Below are 22,626 nucleotides of genomic sequence, written 5' to 3' on the forward strand. Positions count from 1 at the left end.
CTTCAGTGTAAGGGTGTGCGTGAAATGAAGGCATGCCTGGGAGGTCACCCATCATAGGTATCAATACAGACCAGGAACTCAACAAAGCCCAGTTAGATCTCACTTTGGCTGTCCGTGATCTACTTAGAATTGTGCTTCTCAAATACTAGCATGCATTGTAACCTCCTGAGGTTTTGTTAAAACACTGATTTCCAGGTGCCATGCATTTGGCCAAACAGGTAAGATGTTGGCTACGACACCTGTGTCTCACGTCAGGGTACGTGGGTTTGAGTCTTGGCTCTGGATCCAGAGTCTAGCTTCCTTCTTATGTGCACCTTTGGTAGTTACGGCTCAAGTAGTTGAATTCCTGTTACCCCAGTGAGAGACCGGGATTGAGTTTGGGCTCCCAGCCTCCACCTGAGGCATTCCTGCCTACTGTAGGCATTTGATGGAAATAACCAGTGGATGGCAGCCACCTGTCTGTCTTGCTGCCTCTCAAAGAAAACTCTTGAAAAGTACCAAGCACAGACTGGTGGGCTATACCCTCAGGGTTTCCAATTCACTTGGCAGGTGTTGGGGTAGAATGGAGCTGGACATTTGCATGGCTAATAAATGCCCAGATAATACTGACTATGGAACCAAACCTTGAGAACTACTGTCTTAGAAGCACAAAACACTGCCCAAATCTGGAAAAGACTGAAACTTCAGAGAAGGAAAAGAAAGGCAGGCGGGAAAAGTTCGCTAAGGATTCCTTATCTGAACCTTGATTAGATGTCCATATCAGCTCCATCTCCTCCCTAAGCTACCTTTCAACTGCCAGGTTTTCAGACCTAAACCGAGCCTCCAGGTCAACCTCATGGTCTGAAAAACGACAACCCTTCCCTATCTGCTTGGAGCCTACATGCAGATGCAGAGGCCACCTTCTTAGGTTCCAAGAAATTATGCATTCATTATGGAGGAAATTAACACCTTAAAGCAAACTATAATTAGGAATTCTTCAATTCAGTTTATGCTTTTTCAATTAGGCACTCTATAATTTTAATCATGGGAGCATTAACATGTTTCTGTAATTTATATACCTGTGGTATAATTAAGCCTGAGAAACACATTACTCTAAACCTGAATGGAAGTGATTGTTTCCCTTCCCACTTGCAGGATTCCAGGTCTCTGGTGGGGAGACAGTGCCAGGGTCAAGGGAGCCTTTTGTGAGTGGCAGAGGCCAATGAAGGAACTCCTGGATTCGGGGACATGAAGGCTGTTGGAGACCCTATGTTGCCTGTGAACATCTGGCCCATGTGTACACATCTGCCTCCCGACTCTTCAACTCCTACTGTGCCTTTCAAAAGATTCCCACCACTGGAAACTGCTTTGGACAACTATTCTTGGAAACTAATTTCAATTAAGCAGGAACAGGGTGTCCTGGCAGGGGAGACATTATCTGAGAACTGTGGGAAGCAGATGGCTTTGAATGGAAGAAATTGAACAATAGGTTGAAAGTTAGCCTGGACTGGGACCAAACTCTTTTTTAAACATTGATTCCTCTTCCCACTTTTCTCTAACCCTGCTTCTCTCTCATAATTTCAGCTTTGCCTTTTAGCCACAAAGCAGGACCTGAATCCTTGTGTGCAAGGTAGTTCTCTTGGGATCTGAGCAGCTCTGCAAATTCAAGGAATTCACAGGCACACTGAAAGTTTTTGTGCTTATTCAGACTGAACCTCTGAACTTTCTGAAGGTTAAAAACCTTCATTTTTTTCTTCTTCTTCCTGCTCTCCCTACAATAGCAAATTCAGATTTGCTGACTGCAATAAAAGGAAAAAGAACATAATCAAAACTGGCCCAGGGGGACAATACATACAGATCCCAACCCAGCTGAGTGACGCGCCCATATTGCTGCAGCATTTTGGCACTCAATATATTTTGTCTGATCTAAGAAAATATAGAACTTTTTATAGAGTGAAAGTTGGAAATGGATTTGTTTCTCCCAGGCTGCTCTAGCCTTCCATAAAAGAATACAGATTTGCCCAGATTCTGATGTTCAGCCTCATCACACATCCATCTTCTACCTAAGCGGCAACATCTGCATAGAAGAGATATATTCAGATATGCTATCAGCATGCAGCAACACAGGATGAGTTATTTCAGACCCCAGTCATTGTCATCACGTAAGAAAATAGGGTGTGTTTTTTAGACCACACGTGGACAGGAATAGAGAAATAAGCTGGCAGAGATGCTAGTGCAGTTCTTGTGAGCTAAAACTGGTTATCCTCACACTGACACACACCGAGAGAGACACAGGAGTTCCTAAAGCTGTAAAACCAACAGGGACAGCTCCACAGGAAAATGAGAAGCAATTGCTTCTCCGGATCATGAGCCAAAGCTGTCATCATAGAGCAATCCACCTGGTTTCCCTATCCAGGCTCCTTTCTCCCTATCTCAGGCCACCTACAGAGTCGACCAGAAGCACTCAGGTGTGGTCCAAGAGTGGCAGGATCAGCATCACCTGGGAGCCTGTCCAAAATGAGGGAGTCTCAGGCCTGAGTATATTCCCTGGAGATCTGCATGCTTGCTAGTTTTCCAGATGACCTTTCTCCATTTTATTTTGTATTTGTAATGGATACATAAAAACTGTATGTACTTATGGGTACCATATGATGATTTGATCCACTTTTAAAAATATATATTTATTTTGAAAGTCAGAGTTAGAGAGAGAGGGAGAACAGAGAAAGAGTTCCTGCATCTGTTGGTTCACTCCCCAGTTGGCCACAATAGCAAGCTCTTGGCCAGGCCGAAGCCTGGACTCAGTAATTTCCTCTGGATCTCCCACATGGATGGCAAAGGACCAAACACTTGAGCCACTTTTGGCTATTTTTCCTAGGCTATCAGCAGGAACCTGGATTGGAAGTAGAGCAGCTGAAACTCAAACTGGTGCCCATATGGGAAGCCAGCACTGCATGTGTGGCTTTACCCACTATGCCGGCCTTGGGATACACATTATATACCTGGGTCTGAGCCTCCATGATATTGCTCCCTGGCCTTTACCTATGACCTCAAATACCTGCATTAATAACCTCTTTAAAACCAAACCTGAGCCTTAATCTTTTTATCAGCCTCCTAGGTTCTAGACCAAAGCAGTTAAATGGATTTTCTGTCATGATGGAAAAGCTGTCCAATACAGTAGCCACTAGCTACATGTGGCTACTGAGTACTTCTAATGTGTTAAGTGCAGCTAATGGATTGAAATTTTTAATTTACTGAATTTTAATTAATTTAAGCTTAAATAGCTGGTAGCTACATTATCGGACAGCGTAGATCTAATGTCTTCCCGCTGAATCTTCCTTGTACTGGGACTGCTCCCTCCTGACCTGGCCTGAACACTTGCTTCTCTGTTTATAATCTCTGTAAATTGCTTCCTGAGCCTATGCCTGGGTGGAAAAGCATCACGCAGCAAACCCTAAGCAGCTAAATCCAGCGCCCCCCCCAAAAAAAATGATGTGATATATTGAGAGAGGAAGGAGGTACAAATCCCTTGTTCCTAGTGGTGGCAACTTCAAGTTGTTGTTCTCCTACCAAAAATCCAGGGCTTTGAGGATCACCTCTCCCACTGCGGCTGAGAAGGCAACTCCCCGAGAAGCCCCAGGCTGCTGGAGTAAGCATGCTGCAGAACGCTCTTGGGATTAGAGCAAACTTCTTTGGATTTTAACTTGGCACAGACCCATGCACCAGCTCAGAACACCGTCAATGTATCAGGCTACAGGTATGGCCTAGATGAAGGTCCACTGTGGAGTGTGATTTTTGGGCTGTTGCAGACAGATTGAGAGTCATTGGTTATCAGCTGTGCAAGACCTGAGCAGCAGTGCAAACTGCCATGGGCCCAGGACAGTGTTTGAAGGGGAAGTGAGCAGACAAAAATGTTGGAGAAGTGAGAACCTGGAGAAGAGTCTAGCAGAGTCACTGCTGCTTTTGCAAAGGGTTCCAGCAGGTCCCAAGGTGGAAAGGTTAACATTGTAAAAACTACATTTACTTAGACAGCCCTTCCACCTACAGCACGACCTCTTGTTCCTTGGAGTACCTGGCTCCACTAACTTTCACCCTGAACCAGCTACTGTCTGTCCAACACTACTGCCAACATGGTCATACCCAGAGCCTTATCATGCCATAGGATTCCATTACTGTACCTACTTTGACCACATTGTTCTCCAAATACCACTTCCTGTCCTCCCAAACATTCTTTGTACTCTACATCAATTCTTTAACAGCACTGGTGTCACCTTGCCCTCACTATCCCTGTTACCTGAACATCCACCTTCACACATCTTTTCTAGCAAGCCTAGAACAGATGGTCCATTTTCAAACACTTTTTTTGACATTGTCATCTCCCTTGTCCTACACCAACTGATGTGCCTTTGCTCTTTTTTATTATAAATAGCTGTTTGTCCCCTTGGAGAAAATTAAACCACAAAAAACTGACTATTCCTTTAAAAAAAATCATTCCTTCTCTGATTTTAACAGAAGAGTTAGAATGCAGGTATCCTGGCATGGTTTCACTTCTACCTCTTTAGTCATGCTTCTCCATCTCCCATGTAGCTCTGTGAGGGCAGTTCACAGAGCTGTGTCCTGGTCCTCATCTCTTCTAACCATTCTCTCCCTGAATGACATCACCCATCCTTTCCATACTTCAAAGCCACCTGGATGCTAACGATTCCAAAATCCAAAACCCCTGCTCAGATGCTTCTCCAGCGCTACAGACTTTCGGAATTTAAATAGTCCTTATGGTAGGAGGTGAACATGACAACCACGTTATCCTTCCCCTCATGCCAGTGAGAGTCCCTGCCTTCATCTCTCCAGATGGCAGACGGTCCAAAATAGAACACTCTTCTCGTTCTTCATGTTCTGTTGACTGCTCCATTTAAAACATTCTTCCCCAAACACCTGTTTTTCCTCCCAGACTTTAGCTTAAGTAATATAATCCAGAATACCAACATCAGAGCCGACTCCTGGTAAACGGGCTTGCTAGGGGGCGCTGCAGAGGCTTATCAAAGTGGGCCTGCCATGCAGTCAGAGTTCGCAGAAGTGAATACAAATGCACCTCAATTATTTGGTTGTCATCTTTCTTCCCCTTGGATTTCCTGATTTTTTTATTTTAAGCAGTAAGCATGTTAGCCAATGGAATGAGAGGTAATGAAGAGAGTATCCCTTACAGACAGTAAAGAGCTGGGAGCCCAGACTGCATTCAGACTGGAGATTCATGGATGTAGGCATGAGTCCTCAATTTCTCCTCTTCCTACACCCCTTCTGGCAGACTGCTGGGAGGAGGGCTTTCTGTTAAATTTCTCCCAGAACGTCATAATAGCCCCCTTGAAGAAGGGTGGGCGAGATTTCTCCAAGCTGCTCCCAGGGAAAGAGCTGGGACCCACCCAACCAGGTTATTGAACAATGGCCAAACTTAACATGTAAATGATAGCTTGCTCCCAAGGCTGGCTTCCTGGGTCCATCACTCAGAAATTCCCATTTTTCTTTTGGCCCCTTGAACACACATAGGCTAATGCCTACCTTAATAAATGCTTTTTAAAAAATAAATGCTATGGCATATGTTTAAGGTATGCCACATATTCTGGGAGTCATCTAGATAGGAAAATGGTCACTAGAGGGGAGAAATCGGCAAATCCATCATCTTGCAAGGCTAGCCTTCTTGTGTGCTTGCTTTTGTGCCAGGCCTGAGCCCTGTTTCTAGCTGCAGCACCATACTGACCCTTGCCCTTGGGTGGTTTCCTCGATAATGGTTACTCGTTCCTCTGATTCCAACTGCATGTCTCACGAGGTGCCATATTTAAAATGGGGGCAGTCCCATGGAGAAGAGCCCTAGAGCTGCGACTATTCCGCACGTTTTCCTAGTCTGGTGTGATGAAGTCCCAGCATCCTTTCAGGCATGGCTACAAGGGTTTTGACTTACTCGGCTAAATCTTTTTGGAGGTTATGGGGGAGTGGCTCACTCCTGTCCATGTCCACCCTCACTCTGTACACATGCCAAAGTAGGACACATCTTTCTCTTTGGGCCCAGGCAGAAGAGGCCCAGAGACCTGAGGAACTAAACAAGGTTTAGAGAAAGAGCATCTCAATGCAATTGCAGTCTCTCAACTCTCCCAGTGTAGATGGGGACTCACAACCTCCTCAGCTGCCCCACGCTAATAAATCTGCTACATTTTCATCTCTGCTTCCTAATTGGCACCGTAATGTGCTGGTGTCTGAGAATCAGATGGCAATGATTCCAATTTTGCTCACTGCAGCTCCACAGACCAGCAAAACCCTTCTGTGATTGTTTTATGCGCTCCCACTCGGGGCTTCACAGTTATTAAAGGAATCCTGGAGGAAATTTGGCAATCATTTGCTTTTCTTCCCAATAAAGTTTCTTCTTTCTTTAAAAGTTGGCTGGGTCTCCAATCCACACTGTAGCTAATCACTGCGCCTTTCAGACTCTGCACACTTAAAGAAGCTGCAAGTGTCGAATGCAAAAAGGTCTTAGATTGTCATCAAGGAATGGAGAGAACTCTGCAGGGACCTTTAGCCCCTTCTGCCATGCTATGCTCTGTTCTAGCATTCAGCCTGTCCTACCCCTGAGCCCTCAAGCCGCAGCTGTCACACCCCCATACCATGCCTCTAACCACCCAACAAGGCAGGGCATGAGCCCTGACACCAAAGGCGGTCTCCCAGAGGTGCTCAGCACCACTGGGCAGTTGGTTCCTCTGAACTCTCCCCAGCGAAGCGTCCTTGAAGACTTCCCTCCTTTCCCGTTCCTTGGCTCAGAGAACTGTGCCACCCAGCACCCCACGACCCTGGCTGGGAGTCCTCTTGGCAACATCCTCTCCTTCACACTCTACCCGCCCTGAAGTGCAGTCACCACGGAGCCACGCCCGTTTTGCCTCCTGCCTCACCACAATGGCTGACCTGGCTCCCCTTCATTTCTCATCTGAGCAGCTGTTAATGCTCTCCCAAGGGTGTTACTCTTAGGCCCTGGTTTGCTGTCCAGACATCCCAGCTTTGTTTCATAAAGCTCCAGGCATCTGATTTTTCAGGTTTTTTTGCTTGTTTGTGTTTGAGGATTTTTACCACCCCTGCAAATAGCTGCCTGCAGTTGCCCTGTGTGTCGCATACTAGCCAACTCTTCACCTACAGACCTCATGTCGAAGTTACAGGAGGCCCAGAAAACAGGCAGCAGCGTGCAGCAGGGCTCAGAGAATAATCCTGACCATGGGTACCAAGGGCTGGGAGTCACTCCTTGCCTCCCTCAACAGCTTGGCCAAACCCAAGGAACACAGCAAACTACTACCAGCTGTCTTTCACCCTACCTTAGCTACCATTCAAAACAACCTAGGATGTGTCTATTCCTATTTACCAACAAGAATCCTGAGGTTCCGAGAAACCTGCTCTAAGAACCAAGTGGGGCCTTCGAATAGGGCAGTTCTGATTGCAGGAGACTCTCCTGCCCTAGCTGGGAAGTCAGCCTTGGAGGGAAGAGCAGCAGAGTCCTAGGTCCGAGTCACTTCCTGCCCTCAAGGAGGCCAGTCTGGAAGAGACGGAAAATGCAAGTCCCCGAGGGAGGAGTGGCCAGGGCAGACTGGAAGCCGGGCAGGGGCTGCTGAAGTCAGCTGTAAGCATGGAGATGGTCCTGGGTATGGCAGATTTGAGCTGGGTGGCAGAGAAAGGCATGCTGGGCAGAGAGAGTAACAGGAGCAAGGGCCTCATCGCTCATGTTCCACACACACTGTAGGGCAAGGTCAAAACCCAGAGGGCAGGCCTTTGTGACCTGGCTCCTATCTGGGTTTTTTTTTTTTCCTATGCTTCTTCCGCCTCCTCACTCAGCTACTGTGGCTCCATGAACAAACCATGCACCTTCTTTGTTCTAGCTCTTGCACATGCTGCTTCCTCCTTTTGGGTCCAACTCCTACCTCCTCCCCTAACTCTCCCTTGTTTCCTAAGTCTGAGCTTAGGTAACACTGCCTCCAGGAAGCCCTCCCAGCTTCCCAGCCCACAGGGCTCACAATGGGTACTACTGTACTGAACTAATCTCTGACCAAATACACAGGCTCACTGGCATTTTTTCTTTTTCTCATTGTCTTTCCTACAGACGTCCACCACCCAAAGCAGGTGTCACTAATCACATGTGGTTCCTGAAATTTAAATTAAAAAATGAGATAGAAATTTGTTCTTCACTTGTGCTGTCCATTTACCAAGTCCTCAGTAGCCATATGTGGTTTTTGGCAAGCATTATGAGGGGCACAACTACAGGACATTTTTATCATTCAGTAAAATTCGTCACTGTTCTATGACAGGACAGGTGGCAGCTGGAGGGAGGGGCTAGGATACACATATCTGTGGCGCTGGAACCTTTTCTCTCCAGGTGGGTAAAATGGATTTGCCAAACTAACTCAGCACTTTAGGAACCTTCTCCTTTTCCTTTTTAGGAACACATACTACATGTCAGATATTGTCCTGCAAATAGGAGATCCAGGAATGCCATGCCTACAGATTTCTTGGTGCTCACAGCCTAGCGTGGGCCATATATATAAAAAGCAAACCCAAAGAGATCATACAAACAAATGCACAACACAATTAAAAGCTCAGGAAAGCACCACAAAGGATCCACACAGTTCACTGTACAACGCGGTAAAGGGTAGAGTGCAATTCAATGAAACCAGAAACAGGGGGAAGGCCACACGCCAACGAGCCTCGAATTCCACGCTAAGCCTGCATTGAATGCACTAACAGAAGCAGTCACCCCTTTACAAACTTTAAGCAGGGAAGTTAACTTGATCCAGTTTGTTCTCCCAAAGGGCCTCTCCAGTAGTTCCCTGGAGGATGCACTGAAGGAAGAGAGGCTTGGGACAGGCAAGCGGCAAGGACACCCTGCCAGGTCAGGGAACTGGGGCTAGAGCATGGCAGTGGGGTGGAGGAGTCTAGCCCAGGGCTGGTAATGAAGTCAAATGGACGGACTTGGTGACTGATTGGATGGGAAGGGCATGGAAGGGCAACAAAAGCCATCCCCAAGGAAGCTGGCTGGGGTATGGGAGATCTGCCACAGAATCTGGGGCTCTGCCCTCCGCCCCCCTTCAGGGACTGCATTACGGGTGATTAATGCACGGCCAAGTTAGTTTCTTATAAAGGTTACCACAGATACATCAGCATGACAGGCAGGGTGTGGGGGAAGAAGGCTCGGCGTGTTTGTGTCAGAGCTGAATATTAGATTCTAGTCACTATTTGATTGATCTTTTAAGCAATTCTGGGATTCTGTCACTTAAAAACCAATAAATCTTTGAAGGCCGGGGGAAAGCAATGCAAAAGCAATAAATCTCCATTGTGGAGGATTAGAAAAATAGGCCAAGCTGCGAGGTGGTTTGGAAGGGGACATGAGGGTGTGGGAGCCGCCCACCACACTATCCTGCACAGTAAGGCCTACCAGACACAGTCAGACCTAGGGGACTTGGAAGGGGCAGCAAGCAGCAGGGTGGGGGCTGCATTTCAGCTTTGCAAGGGGCCTGGTGTCACTAGCAGGAGGGAAGACAGCCTAGCTGGGTGGGGCCTAGAGGCTGTGACTCAGGTGTGAGTTTGGGAAAGATTCTACAAGTTGGGCGATCCCTGAGAAGTTGCCTTGCCCAGCACCTACCACCTAGTTAGCAGATGTTCACCTTAGAGCATCCTCACTTGACACATCAAGACTGGGAAATGCATGGTTTCTAGGGGAGAAATGAACTCAGAGGCAGGGAATTAGGTCCATGATGAACAACTGGATTTCTGAGCCCTGAAACCTTGGACCAGCCACTTAGCAACCTCAACTTCAGTTTCCTCCTCTGAAGTTGAGATGTTATTTCCCAACCAGCTTGCTCACCAGGCAAGAGAGGATCAGATGGTAGAGTGCGAGTAAAGGAATTGTCAATTGTAAGTTCTAATCCAGGGAACTATCAATGGTAAATTAGGGTTCAGGGCATCTTGGACCCAGCGTATGTAGTGAGCTCTGGGGGTCCTGGGTTGTAGACTGCCCAAGCTGCCATCTCCCCAGTCTGCAGAACTCCCCAGTGGTCCTCTTTCCTTGGTGGTTCTCCTATTTCGGGCCAGTCTCCCACCCCTCTCAGCATAGTCACTGTCGCCAATGGCTTCCTATGTCTACTCATCATCTTGTCTGCTTACCCACTTAGTGTCCCGCCTCCCCACCCGACTCACAGACACACTTACTGGATAATAAGCCTCAAGAAGGCAGGCGTGTGTCTGTCTTGTCTCCTGCTGTCTCCCCAGTTGCTCGGTTTACTTCCCTGGACATAACAAGTGGTTGAATGACATAATGATCAATTGCCTGCGATAGGCACATCCTAGTGCCTAGGGTTCCTGGTGGAAAAAAGGCTAGAGTAACTCAAACGTACTGTGGTATTTCCACTGTTGTTACTGCAGTTGTCCTGGAAGTCTTGCCGGGTGACATTGGGGAGTCTCTTCCCTCTTCCTAGCAAATGCCCAAGCAATGGTCTGAACTTAATTCCAGAAAGTGGTATATGTCCACCCTCAGTGATCCAGGCCCTTGGGAAGAAAAGCCACCAGACATTTCCAGACACCAACCATTTCCCCTTTGAGCAGTGACATTTAATTTTTTTGGATAGAAATGTCACCAAAACATATCATGCAAACCTGTCTCCTAGGGAGGTACACTGGTACACTGAAATGAGTCTGGACTTGGGGTCAGCTTCACTGTTAAATTTGTTTGCTTTGTGACCTGGGAAAACTCACTTTGCTTCTGTTTATCTCAATATCCCTGTCTGAAAAACAGAGACTATTATCAGAATTTGTGAGGACAGAGATAGTGTTAGGTACAGTGACAGGCACATGGCAAATGCTTGCTCACTAACTGGAAGTTCTCAGGCTTCTTAAGTTGAAGACTTTGGTAGACTAGGAGCAAGTCATGACCAGCCATAGTTGTGAGGGCTGTAGTTTGCAGATGCCTTGAATTCTTAGTCCCTGTGTGTGTTGTGTGGCGTTGCCCTACCTCTTTGCTCCCTGCCAATGTCACTTCTCATTGCTGTTGGGGGTACTTTCATCCCTTTCCCTCTCCTGAAATGTACTGCAGTCTGCATGGTCTTGCTCAACAGATCTGCAAGCTAAGAGGACGTAGGCTCAGAGGGAAAGTGTGAGGGCATCTGTTTCTGGAAACTGGGGCAGCTTTCCCGCTCATTTCACTCTGGGCTTGTTAGAAGACCCCTTTTCTGGGGGCAAAAGGTATTGGTCTCTAGGGCCATGCAGCCCTGAGAACTTACATATTATATTTAGCCTCTGCGAAAGTGGCTGCTAATACTAGTCAGATAGAGGGAACTGAATCTCAGAGAGAAAGTATCTTGACCAAGGTCATGTAGCGAGATCTTAATCCAGGTTCACTGCTACCAAACTCACATTGCGTCCATGCCCCCTCTCCTTCCCCTCTGCCCCCCCCCCCAGCCAAAAGTCTGTGGGGAACTGAACTAAATCGTAAGCCTTTGCAAGCCACACAGTGGGATGCCAGCTGATTGAGTCCCTTTCCTGTTACTTTCATAGGCTTGCATCCTTGGAACAGGGTCTTAGGGTCAGATCTGGGCTGTGCTCTGGGTCAGCTCTACAACCTTGGGTAAGCTTCTTTCCTTCTTTGAGATATTCTTTTGCCATCTGGGAAGCTTTTAATATTTTCAAACAGCCACTAATGCTATTGTGTAAAAGAAGAGAGAACTATGAAAGGGAAGAAGGTGCTGTGACCATAATGGAATTCAGGATTTGACAACTCGAAGACCTGAATTCAAACCTGCGTCTCCTACTTAACTCTCTGCATGCTGGGGGCATCCCTGCCTCTCAGTTTCTTCATTTGAAAATGTGAATTGTATCTCACAGGTATAGAGAAAATCGACAATGTTATATCAGTGTAACTAGAAAAAAAGCAGGGGATGAATAATGTGATTTGACTTAAGGGCCACCATCTGTTTTGGCTTCATACAGGTAGGCAGCCCTGGAACAACCAACATATAGACTACAAGACAAAAGCTCAGTGGTCAGATGCTCCACAGGCATTATCTACATCTGTCACAGGGCCTGTGGGGAGCATTGTCCAAAATCCTTAGATTAGAGAGGAATTTTCAAGTTGATTGTGGCTGATTCTATCTGCTCTATCATCTCTAGTTGCTGGGTAGAATGAAGCTTTGGCCATCTCAAAAGCCTTTTCCCGGGCTGGCATCCCAGCCTCCAGTGGCACTCTCCAGAGGCTCCTCCCGGTCTTTCAGTGCCACCTGTCATCTGAAACGCGCCTCTTGTCCTTACGCCACAATACCTCTCTCGGGCTTCATGTTAAGGCACTGGGGCACAGTGGTTAAGCTGCTTTAACCACTGGCATGGTGTATCGGAGAGCCAGCTGATCCACTTCTGAATCAGCTCCCTTCTAAGGTGCCTGGGAAAGCAGTAGAATATGACCCAAGTACTTGGGTCCCTGATATCTATGTGGGAGACCCGGATGGAGTTCTAGGCTCCTGGCTTTGGCTTGGTACAGGCCTGGTCATTGCAGCCACTTGTGGAGTGAACCTGAAGATGGAAGATCTCTTTTTTTTCCTCCTCTTTCTTGGTTATTCTGCCTTTCAAATAAATAAATAAATAAATAAATTTAAATAAGGCAAACAACTCATGGTTTCTCCCAGTCTAGCTGCTTGTCTCCTCCTTGTAATTCCTATGCTGGGCATTCTTGAAACGTCAACAGAATCTTTTTTAAAATGTTTATTTATTTGAAAGGCAGACAGAGATTTTTCCATCCATTGGTTCACTTCCTAAATGCCTACAACAGCTGGATCTGGCTCAAGCTGAAGGCAGGAGCCCAGAATTCAATCTGGGTCTCCCACATGCATGGCAGGGACCCAACTACTCGAGCCATTACCTGATGTCTTCCAGAGTACACACTGGCAAGAATCTAAAGTCAGAAGAGCTGGGATGCAAACCCAGGCACTCTGATATGGGATGCAGGTGTCCCAAGTAGAATCTGAACTACTGTGCCACATACCCACCCATCAACAAAATCTCACACGATATTTAAGACACAGTTCCGTGTCACTTCCTCAGAGAACTCTTCCCTCAGCTTTCATGAGGACCTGTGCATATCTCTACCAGGATGCACTCTCTATATTGTAACTGAACTATTATTTTACTATCTCAACTAGAGTTCGACTTTCTTTAGAACATGACTTATTCACGGTGCGGTCACTGTTATACTCTAAGCACTTAAACAGGGCCTGAGACAGAGAAAGTGCTTGGTAAAAATGTGCGTTAAAGTGCCACCCATGTGGGAGACCTGGACTGAGTTCCAGGCTCCTGGTTTGGCTTCAGGCATTTGTGGAGTAAATCAGCGGATGAAAGATCTTTGTCTTTCTCTCTCTCTGCCTTTCAAATAAAAACAAAATGTGTGTTGAATGAATCATTTTTATCTGCCACGTTGTGTACACCTTTCCTAGTGTTCAAGGCATGCTTGTGGAACTGAGCAGAACTGAACCAACTAGAAAGCTAATCCACCCAACACTGCTTCATTTCAGGGATTATAGTCCTGTTCCCTAAAGTTCTGAGAAAAACAACGGTCAACATCGCTGCCCTTGTGCAAAGCGTAGCTTGTTTGAAATAGATGCCCACACTTCTGTCCCCCAAGAACCGACACTGGCCAGCTTGGCTACTGTGATGGCTCTGCTGTCTGGGAATCAGCCCGCTCCTAAACTCCAGTGAGTTCTTGCTAACGTCATCAATGGAACCTTGACAGCAAGCGCCTTTGCAGAACTCTAAGGCACTGTGGCCCTAAAGTGAACCAGCCCCCAGATTTCCTCCCATTTGTAACCTCTGAATAGGTTGCTTCGAGAATTCAGCAAGTCTGTCTTATCTGTTTGCTACCAGAAGCCAGTAAGGCGATCTTGCTGGGATGGCAGGTTATGTGGCCAGGCCATGTGATCCACTAACTAAATTTATATAACTGTTTTCCAGAAAGTTCTCTCCCAGACCATCTCAGGCCTTCTGAACACCCCATCGTAGCGGGAGAGGATCCTGGCTCAAAAGTCCCCTCTCTTCCTCTGGGGAAGTCTCGCTCGCAGCCAGCATTGCCCATGAGCACTGCCAATCACACGATTCAACCAGAAGAGCACAGAGTGCAGAGAAGGAAAACGGAAAACTCCAAAGGAAGACGCCGCATCACCTGACAGGGGCTCCGCGGGACTGGGCCGGCTTCAGCATCACGGTGATGGTGGTGTCAGTTTCATTCAGTGGAGTGTCTGTGTCGTACTCGGGCATCGATGGAGCTGGGGAGGTGACAGAGAGTGAAGATAAGTTCAAAAACCAAAAATGCTCCCCTCCACGCCCTCCTAAAGACAGTCGAGGTGGCTGTAGAGAGTGGACAAGCATCACACAGCCTCTGTGTTTGAGGCTGATGGCAAAGGAGGCTCTGGCTTCCAGGAGGCCCTAAATTCCTGCCAGGTGCACTAGTCTTGGAAGTGGTGGCAGTGACGTGGCCAGTAACCGGCAGGAATCCAAACAGATTCCTGCAAGAAACAGAACTTCACAGAGATGTGGACGCAGGGCTGACATTGTCAGGCACATTGAAAATGTGCATTCAAGCGATGATAAACCAGGCTCCCTGACTTTTCTGCTTCCTGGGGCCCCTCCCCACCAATACCCAACTGATAGGAGTGCATTTAAATCTAAAACTTTGAAAAGGTAATTTAGCCATTTGCATTAAGAGCTATTAAACCCCAGATGCCCTTTAATTTGGCTTTTCAATTTCTGAATTTAATCCTAAAGTCATAATCCAAGATAACAGATTAAACTTTACTTTGCAACCTGTTTATTGAAGCGTTATTTTATAAAAACATGGAAGCATCTTATGTATCTAACCACAGGGGAATGTTTAATTAAATTATGTCCATCCACTTGACAGAACATTATAATGAAAACAATGTGGGAAATGCTTATGGGATAAGGATAAGTGGAAACATGAAGCTACAAAAACACTCCATGGCGTTTGCAAAACAATGCGCAAAGTATGTTTGTATGCAACCCAGAATTGCATGTATGAAATGAAAGTTGTAAAAATTATCTGAGATAATTCTGCTTTGGTGTGCTCTAGCAGTGGAGGGGACTTACTAGTAATGGCATTTGCAACCTGGGACCACCATGGCTAATGGACGTTCATCCATTCAGTCACTCAGACAATTCATGAGAACCTGTGTTGTGTTCTCCTACTGGCAAAAGGAATACTTCTGAAAATAAATTTACAAATCAATTTGTAGGCAAGAAAAAATGGTACTTCAAACATTCATGGAAAAGTAGAATTAAAAATATGAGTTTATCTTAGTGCAAAATCTTTTTGAGATCCATGCATGGCTTTTGCATAAAATGTAATTTCCATGTATTTTGAAAATAAATCTGAAGCAAAACAATATGAAGTATGTGATTTAATTCAACCACATTGCCATTACTTGGTGAAATACCACCTAATTCATGGTTTTTTTTTTTACACTTTAGGTAATTCATTGATGAAGTTTCCTTCATGAGACTACAAAGGTAACCTCCAAGGGACTGCACTGTCCTAACTGCTCCCATACCACACAGTGACAGTTGCCTCTGCCTCTTCTCACGGGAAGGGGGAGGGCTTTCTTCCTCTCCTTTTTATAAAAGAGATACCTGAAATTTTAGTGGCGATCCGAGTGGTAACTGGGGGCCCGAAGCCCTTGGCTGTGCTGGCCTTGATGGTGAAGGAGTAGGTGGTCCCCGGGTACAGGCCCACAAAGAGGTGGTGGGTTTCATTTCGGAGCTTGAACACCTTCCCCCTCTGGCTGGATAGATCCGCGCTTGGGTCCAGTGAGCCAACAGCCTTGTAGTTGATCTGAACGACAAACCAACAAATAAACAAGTGAGTGCTTTTCTCAGGAAACTGGAGATCTTTGGAGGAACAAGTCAGGGGCACGCGAGCCAGTCAGCAAGCTCTGCTCAGGTGCCCGCTCCTGTCCACTTCACCTTTGACCCCAGCCTCTGAATGTCACGGTGCTGGCTGACACACTGGAGCAGCCCTGTACAACAGGAGCAGACTGTGGTCACAGTAAAGGAATTGAAAAATATCATTTTAATAATATACCTTGTTGAACCCCATACATCCTTAACATCATGCCAATCTTATGATCAACACAGAGCCATTTAATGAGAAAGTTTATATCCTGTTATTTATATTAAGTCTTAGGGATCCGATTTTTTTTCCCCTTACAGCACACTTCAATTTGGACTAGCCACATTTCAAAAGCGTGGCAGTCTGTAATGGCTGGTGGCTGCCATACTGGGCAGCGCAGCCACAGTGCAGTGTCCAAGAGCAGTGGTCCGATAAGAAGCATTAGAAGGCTTGGTAAGAGCGCAGACTGTGGGTCCCATATTCCACTGGAACAGGGTTGGTTGCCTGATACTATTTAATGCTTAGACTTGTTTGTTTTCCCTAAAATCTTGGGAGAGTCAGGACATTTTGTTATTTTCACTTGAATGACGGATAAACTGAGACTCAACTGGAAGCAACAGGTATTTAAAAAAAACAGCACTTTGCAAACAATCTATGGATCACAGCAAGTTTTGGGTCTTCCAATCCACTGAACACCCATTGTGATCTGAAGCCCACTGCACCCGTGAGTCAGCCTGTGAGTCCGGTAATAACTGGCCAAGGCTCTCTGCAATGATCCACGCCACTGCCGACTGACACAGCAGTGTCCAGGTCTCATAAAAATCGTGACGCGCCCGATCTCCATCTCTGTACTTACCCTGCCACAAAAGGGTACTTCTAACAGTGTGTGAAAAACCTTATTAAAGGTAAGTTTGTTTACATTGGTCTCTGCATCACACAGCTGCAAACACAGGATTTATTTATATTATCTAGGTCGTTCCATTAGAAAGCTTTCATTAAAGTATAAGATGCATACATAAAAGCACACAGCTCTATGATTATTTTCAAACTAGACTCAAGACTTGGTTTTCTACAGGCTTCCAATGCTCCCTGCTCACCCCAGCAAAGATGACCTGGTCCGACATCTAACTGCATGGACAAGTTCTATTTGGTTTTGAACTCTACACAAAGCAACGCCTACAGTCTGTGCTCATTTGTGGGTGGCTTCTCTCCCTCATTATGGCAGTGAGAGCCTCATGCTGCTACGTGATCTGGCTGCCTCCAGAGTCTGTGCTCGCTACTCTGCAACACCCTGCCAGGCCTGCAGAACAGTTCTCCAGTTGGAAAACATTCCTTTCCCCCATTGTTTACTCCTACAAATTCCTGTATTCCTGGCACTGCACTGTGTGCCTCTTGGAGACCCCAACTGAATACAGACCAGGCCCTGTCCTCAAGTGACTTGCACTCTAGAGAAATAAACCAGCTATTCTGATAGCTTACGTCACTTTATCCTCATACTTACAAGGACGACCAAACTCGGGTGAAAAAGGAACATTCTACTTTTACTTAAAAAAATAGGCAATTTTGGGGCTGACGTTGTGGTACAGTGGGTTAAGCCACTGCCTGCAGTGCCCGCATCTCATATATGAGCCGCTTTGAGTCCAGGCTACTCCACTTCTGATCTACCTCCCCAAGTACTTGGGCCCCTGCCGCTCATGTGGGAGACCTGGATGGAGTTCCAGGCTCCTGGCTCTGGCCTGGCCCAGCTCTGGATGTTGTGGCCATTTGGGAAGTGAACCAGTAGATGGAAGATCTCTGTGTGTGTTTGTGAGTGTGTGTGTGTGTCTCCTGCTCGCTCTGTAACTCTAATTTTCAAATAAATAAAATAAATCTTTAAAAAAAACAAGCAATTAGCTGTTTCCGATAGTGGCAGCAAATATTTTGGAGAAAAAGGTGATCTCTCTCTCCCATATTAAGCAGTAATGGTCTATTGGTGGATGCCACAGCCTTGAGGACAGAAACCCGACTTTTCCGGAAGCAGTCTTCCCAGGAGGAGGGGCACAGTGAGCTGACGGACTCAGGTCATTACAAGCAGAGGCCAATGAACATCACTATGCAGGCAAACACTGGGTTAACACTCTCTGGAGCATCTCCTGTGTCCCCCTGCCTTCCCAGCTCCGTGCAGAGGCAAGTATCTGCCCTCTGTGCTCCAGGGCTTTCTCTGCAGGTGTTCTCCGTGAGTGCTTGGTCATTAACATCCCCAGAGACTACTGGGCATTGATGCATAAACTTCCCAGGCTCTCTTCCCGTGGTACCTCTGCAGCAACCCAGGGTCCTCCACTCGCTGGCCTGAGCACACACTGGCCACTGGCCGCCTGCTTTTCTCTTCCTCCCATGCCACCCCTTTATTGATGTTTCCTAAAACATCCTCATCTCTATCTGAATCGTTGTCTCAGGATCTGCTGCTGCAAAGTGCCTAACTGAGACAAAGTGCCCAGGGAGGCGTCTCCACAGAGAATGGAACATGTCAGTGAAGGCAGATACAAGTCAGAGCGGAGCCAAGAGGCTAATAGGGAGCTAGGAGGCCTGCAGTGCAAAAAGGCTGGGGCTGAGAAAAACCGAATGGGACCAGAGTAGCAAGTGCAAGTGGAGGGGAGGTTGGAGTCTGGCTTTGCCCAGCAGCGGAAAAGGGCGGATGCTTACAGAGTTCTGCCTGTAGCCACCAATGCCAGCACACCAGCAGGGAAGACAAACCCCTGCATTCTTGCAAAAGCCTCCCCAGTCTCTCTGCCTGGGCTGGTGGCAACCACACTGATATACAGACACTGAGAGGTAAAACTCATGCCTTATTTACTAGCCAATTCCTTTCCTGTGCTCCAAATTCAATCCAAAAGCGACTCAATTTCCACCGAGCTGTCAATATAATATACCGTGCTCCTCTGCTCTCCTAACCTTTCCTGGTATTACAGGATCCTCACTTACTTGTAATGAAACACTATGAATAAATCAATGTATGTTAATATAGCGTGCCTTCAATTTTTTATGAAGGGCTTCACCAAATCTAATTCCCACTGCTTTGTCAGAAACAGCCTTTGAAAAATTTAACTTGCAAGTTTTACGGAGTTAGTGGGGAATTGGGCTGGGGAGGGAAAGAAAAAAGGTGAGAAAAATGGAACGGGATGGAGCTGTGGCTGCAAATGCAGAATGCAAGATGAATCTTGGTGTGGAAGCAGAGGCAAGGGAAGAGCTGTTAGAGCCATGGACATAAAACCAAGGGTTAGCAGGGGAAAGGCTCCGAGACACACAGGCCTGCCCAGGGCTCCAGGGCTCCAGGGCTCCAGGGCTCCAGGGCTCCAGGGCTCCAGGGCTCCAGGGCTCTGACTGCAGGGCCCCTTCTCCTCTGGCTGCTGACAGTGGGATCCCCAGCCAGACACCAGAGCCAGCCCTTCTGAACAGAAATCCAATCACGTCAATAAAAACAAGGGCTTCACACAGGTCTCAGGAGTGAGTCCAACCTCAAACTGTGGGTTTTGTCAGCTGATTGCATGAGCAGGCCTCACCTGTGCTGACCCATCCATGGTGCTCCAAGCCTTATGTGACTCCTGAACAGAACCACGGTCCCTTCTTCCCCAGGGCCTTTGCACCAGCTCTGTCTGCTTCAGACTCTTCTTCCTTCCCATGCCTCTCTTTTGTCTTACCGATGACCCTCATCCATAGACCGTGCCTGACATGACACTTTTTTTTTTGCCTCCAAGGCCCTCCTATTCTGTGTTCCTAGAGCCACTTGTCTCCCTTTGAGCCACTAACTTTACATCATGTCATCCAATAACGTCATCAATGAGTCGCTTCTCCAGTTTACAAAACATGATCAGCGAGTGAAGTCTAACCCACCATCTGCTTTGGTAGGCCAAGTTTACTGGAACACAGCCACGCTGCCCACTCAGGTATTGTCGATGGCTGTGTTCAGGCAACTACAGGATCAAGTGGTTGTGACAGAGACTCTGAGGCTCGAGCTGGCACTGTGATATGGCGGGTTAAGCCATCGCTTGCCACACTGGCGTCCCTTATCAGAGTGCCAGTTCGAGTTCTGACTGCTCTGCTTCTGATCCAGCTCCTTGCCGGTGCACCTGGAATGGCAGCAGGAAATGGCCTCTGACATCCATATGGAAGACCAGGGTAGAGTTCCCGGCTCCGGTCTGGCCCAGTGCTGGCTGTTGCATTCATCAGGGGAGTGAACCAGCAGACAGAAGATCTCTGTCTCCCCATCTTTCTCTGATACTCTGCCTTTTAAATAAATGAATAAATCTGAAAAAAAAAATTAAAAGGAAACCCCATGACCCCCAAAGCCTAAAATATTTACTCTAAGCCATCACTGAAAACGTTTGCTGACTCCTTTGCCTGATTTTAAGCTCCAAGAAGACAAGGATCTTATCTGGTGTTTGCTCAGTGTTTCATCCTCTTGCATGCATGAGTGATCCAATCAGCTGTATGGCTCATGCAATCTGATTAACCTCTCTGGGCCTCAGGTGCTTCCAGGGTGATATATTAATTCTGATTTCAGTTTCTGTTTTATGTTACAGAATGGTTCCAGCCCTCTTGCCCAGGAGTCAGGCTTCAGGGAGTCCATGAGAGATTCGAGTTTCTGCACCAGGGCTCTAGCTGTACAGAACAGGGGACACCTGGGGATGCAGAGGCTGCCCCTCTACCTGGTTGAAGTGAGGGGCAGGAGAGGCGGGGGAACAGGAGGAAACGCATCCCCTGCAGGAGCCCCATCAGGAAAGGCGTGTTTCCTGAACAAGCTTGGACTGTGCAGTGCTGGGCTCCAGGTGCAGACGGAGCCCATGGCCAGGTTCTGGCCTTGAGGAGGAGGTGATACAGGGGTACATGTAGGTTATGGGACAGACCAAGATAAGATAGGGATGAGGGGTGCGGCCACGATTCAGAAGCAGGTGGTTGGATGATGCAATTGTGACCAAAATAACTCAATTTTGGAGTACAGGTCCCGGGCACTGGCAGGGTACCTTGTGGGTAAACCATCTCATCTCATCCACAAAAATGAAATGATTAGGATCCTTTACAGGTATCCCCACTCCTCAGCTGTGGACAGTGAGGGGAAGGGAGGTGACACAGCAGAATACAGGGCGAGGGCAGCAGAGAGAAGCACCAGAGGAACAGGTGATGACCAGAACCTGACGTGCTCTCTGCCTCCTCAGTCCCTCAGCAGTGCTACCTCTCAGCAGGTGCATGGATGCCGGTGCTGAGGTTTGGCACAGAATACCAACAAGGGGTTGGCCTGGGAGGGCTGCAGGCATATCCAACAATCACCCCGTCCAAGACATCTCCAAAGTGAGGAAGCACAGTGTGGTCTGAACAGGTGAACTTAGTGTTCAACTGACACACAAGTCAGGTTACAAATGTGAGGTCCACATTTGCCTCGTGGTCCGAGGCAAGGTGGTATTCCACTAACAATTACGTGGAATTTTTTTAAAAACAGGAGGGGCAAGTATTTGGCTTAGCGGTTAATAAGATACCAGTTAAGGGCCAGCACCAAAGCTTACTAGGCTAATCCTCCGCCTGTGGCGCCGGTATTCTGGGTTCCAGTCCCGGTTGGGGCACTGGTTCTGTCCCGGTTGCTCCTCTTCCAGTCCAGCTCTCTGCTGTGGCTCGGGAGTGCTGTGGAGGACGGTCCAAGTGCTTGGGCCCTGTACCTGCATGGGAGACCAGGAGGAAGCACCTGGCTCCTGGCACTGAATCGGCGCAGCGCGCCAGCCGTAGCGGCCATTTGGGGCAGTGAACCAACGGAAGGAAGACATTTCTCTCTCTCTCTAACTCTGCCTATCCAAAAAAAAAAAAAGAAAGAAAGAAAGAAAGAAAGAAAGAAAGAAAGAAAGAAAGAAAGAAAGAAAGAAAGAAAGAAAGAAAGAAAGAAAGAAAGAGAAAGATACCAGTTAAGACACCTGCATTCCATGTCTAAGTGCCCTGGTTCGAGTCCCGGCTTCCTGCTAAAGTATACTCTGGGAGGCAGTAGGGACGGCTCAAGTTTTCAGGTTCCTTTCACCCACGATTGGAGACCCAGTCTGAGTCCCCAGCTCCTGGCTTCTGCCTGTTCTTTTAGGAGTGAACCAGCAGATGGGAGCTGTCTCTGCCTCTCAAGCAAGTAAAATTTTTTTTTTTTTTAAATCAAAACGAAGACACCCATAATAGCATGAGCTCTCTGTGAGTGACAATGGGGTGGACTGGGCCAAGACCTGCCCACACGCAGCCTGAGGCTCCATAAGCATCCTCTGTAGCCCAGGACCCTTCCCTTCTGCGGTTCCATGTGCGACTTCATGCGAAGCCCTCGGGGCAGGTCAGCACCCTGAGTGACCCTCACCCACTCTGCTCCTGATTTTCTCCAGTGGCTTCCACCTTGATCTTTGCAAATCTGAACAGCTGAGAGTTTTAACAAGGCTGTGAGCAAAATAGATCAACATAGTCCACTCACTGAACAACAGGTTCAACTCACTTATTTTTCTTTAAGTTTAAAACAATAGATTGAACATTTTTCTCCTTTTCCAGTCCACTGTAAAAAAAAAATTCCAAGAAAAGGTCTTTGCCACCTGGGTTGATGCAGAGACAAACAGTCCAGGAGACCATCTCAATGCCATCTCTTGTTTGGCAGTGTATTTCTGGCTCTTTAGTTTCCTGATGATTTAAGAATACAACACAAGGGG

The 22,626-nt window shown here is 47.2% G+C and overlaps 1 protein-coding gene across 1 annotated transcript in view; it reads right to left on the reverse strand.

Annotated features, from left to right (window-relative positions):
- The window catches only part of PTPRT (protein tyrosine phosphatase receptor type T), a 787,789-nt gene that overhangs the window by 259,206 nt on the left and 505,957 nt on the right, over nucleotides 1–22,626 (reverse strand). The window contains exons 9-10 of the mRNA XM_062202558.1: nucleotides 15,676–15,877; nucleotides 14,192–14,294 (exon numbers count right to left, since the gene is read on the reverse strand). Coding sequence (XP_062058542.1) covers nucleotides 14,192–14,294; nucleotides 15,676–15,877 — 305 coding nt within the window. The remainder of the gene's footprint in view (nucleotides 1–14,191; nucleotides 14,295–15,675; nucleotides 15,878–22,626) is intronic.

Source organism: Lepus europaeus, chromosome 10 (genome assembly GCF_033115175.1).
Source record: "Lepus europaeus isolate LE1 chromosome 10, mLepTim1.pri, whole genome shotgun sequence".
Classification (NCBI taxonomy): domain Eukaryota; kingdom Metazoa; phylum Chordata; class Mammalia; order Lagomorpha; family Leporidae; genus Lepus; species Lepus europaeus.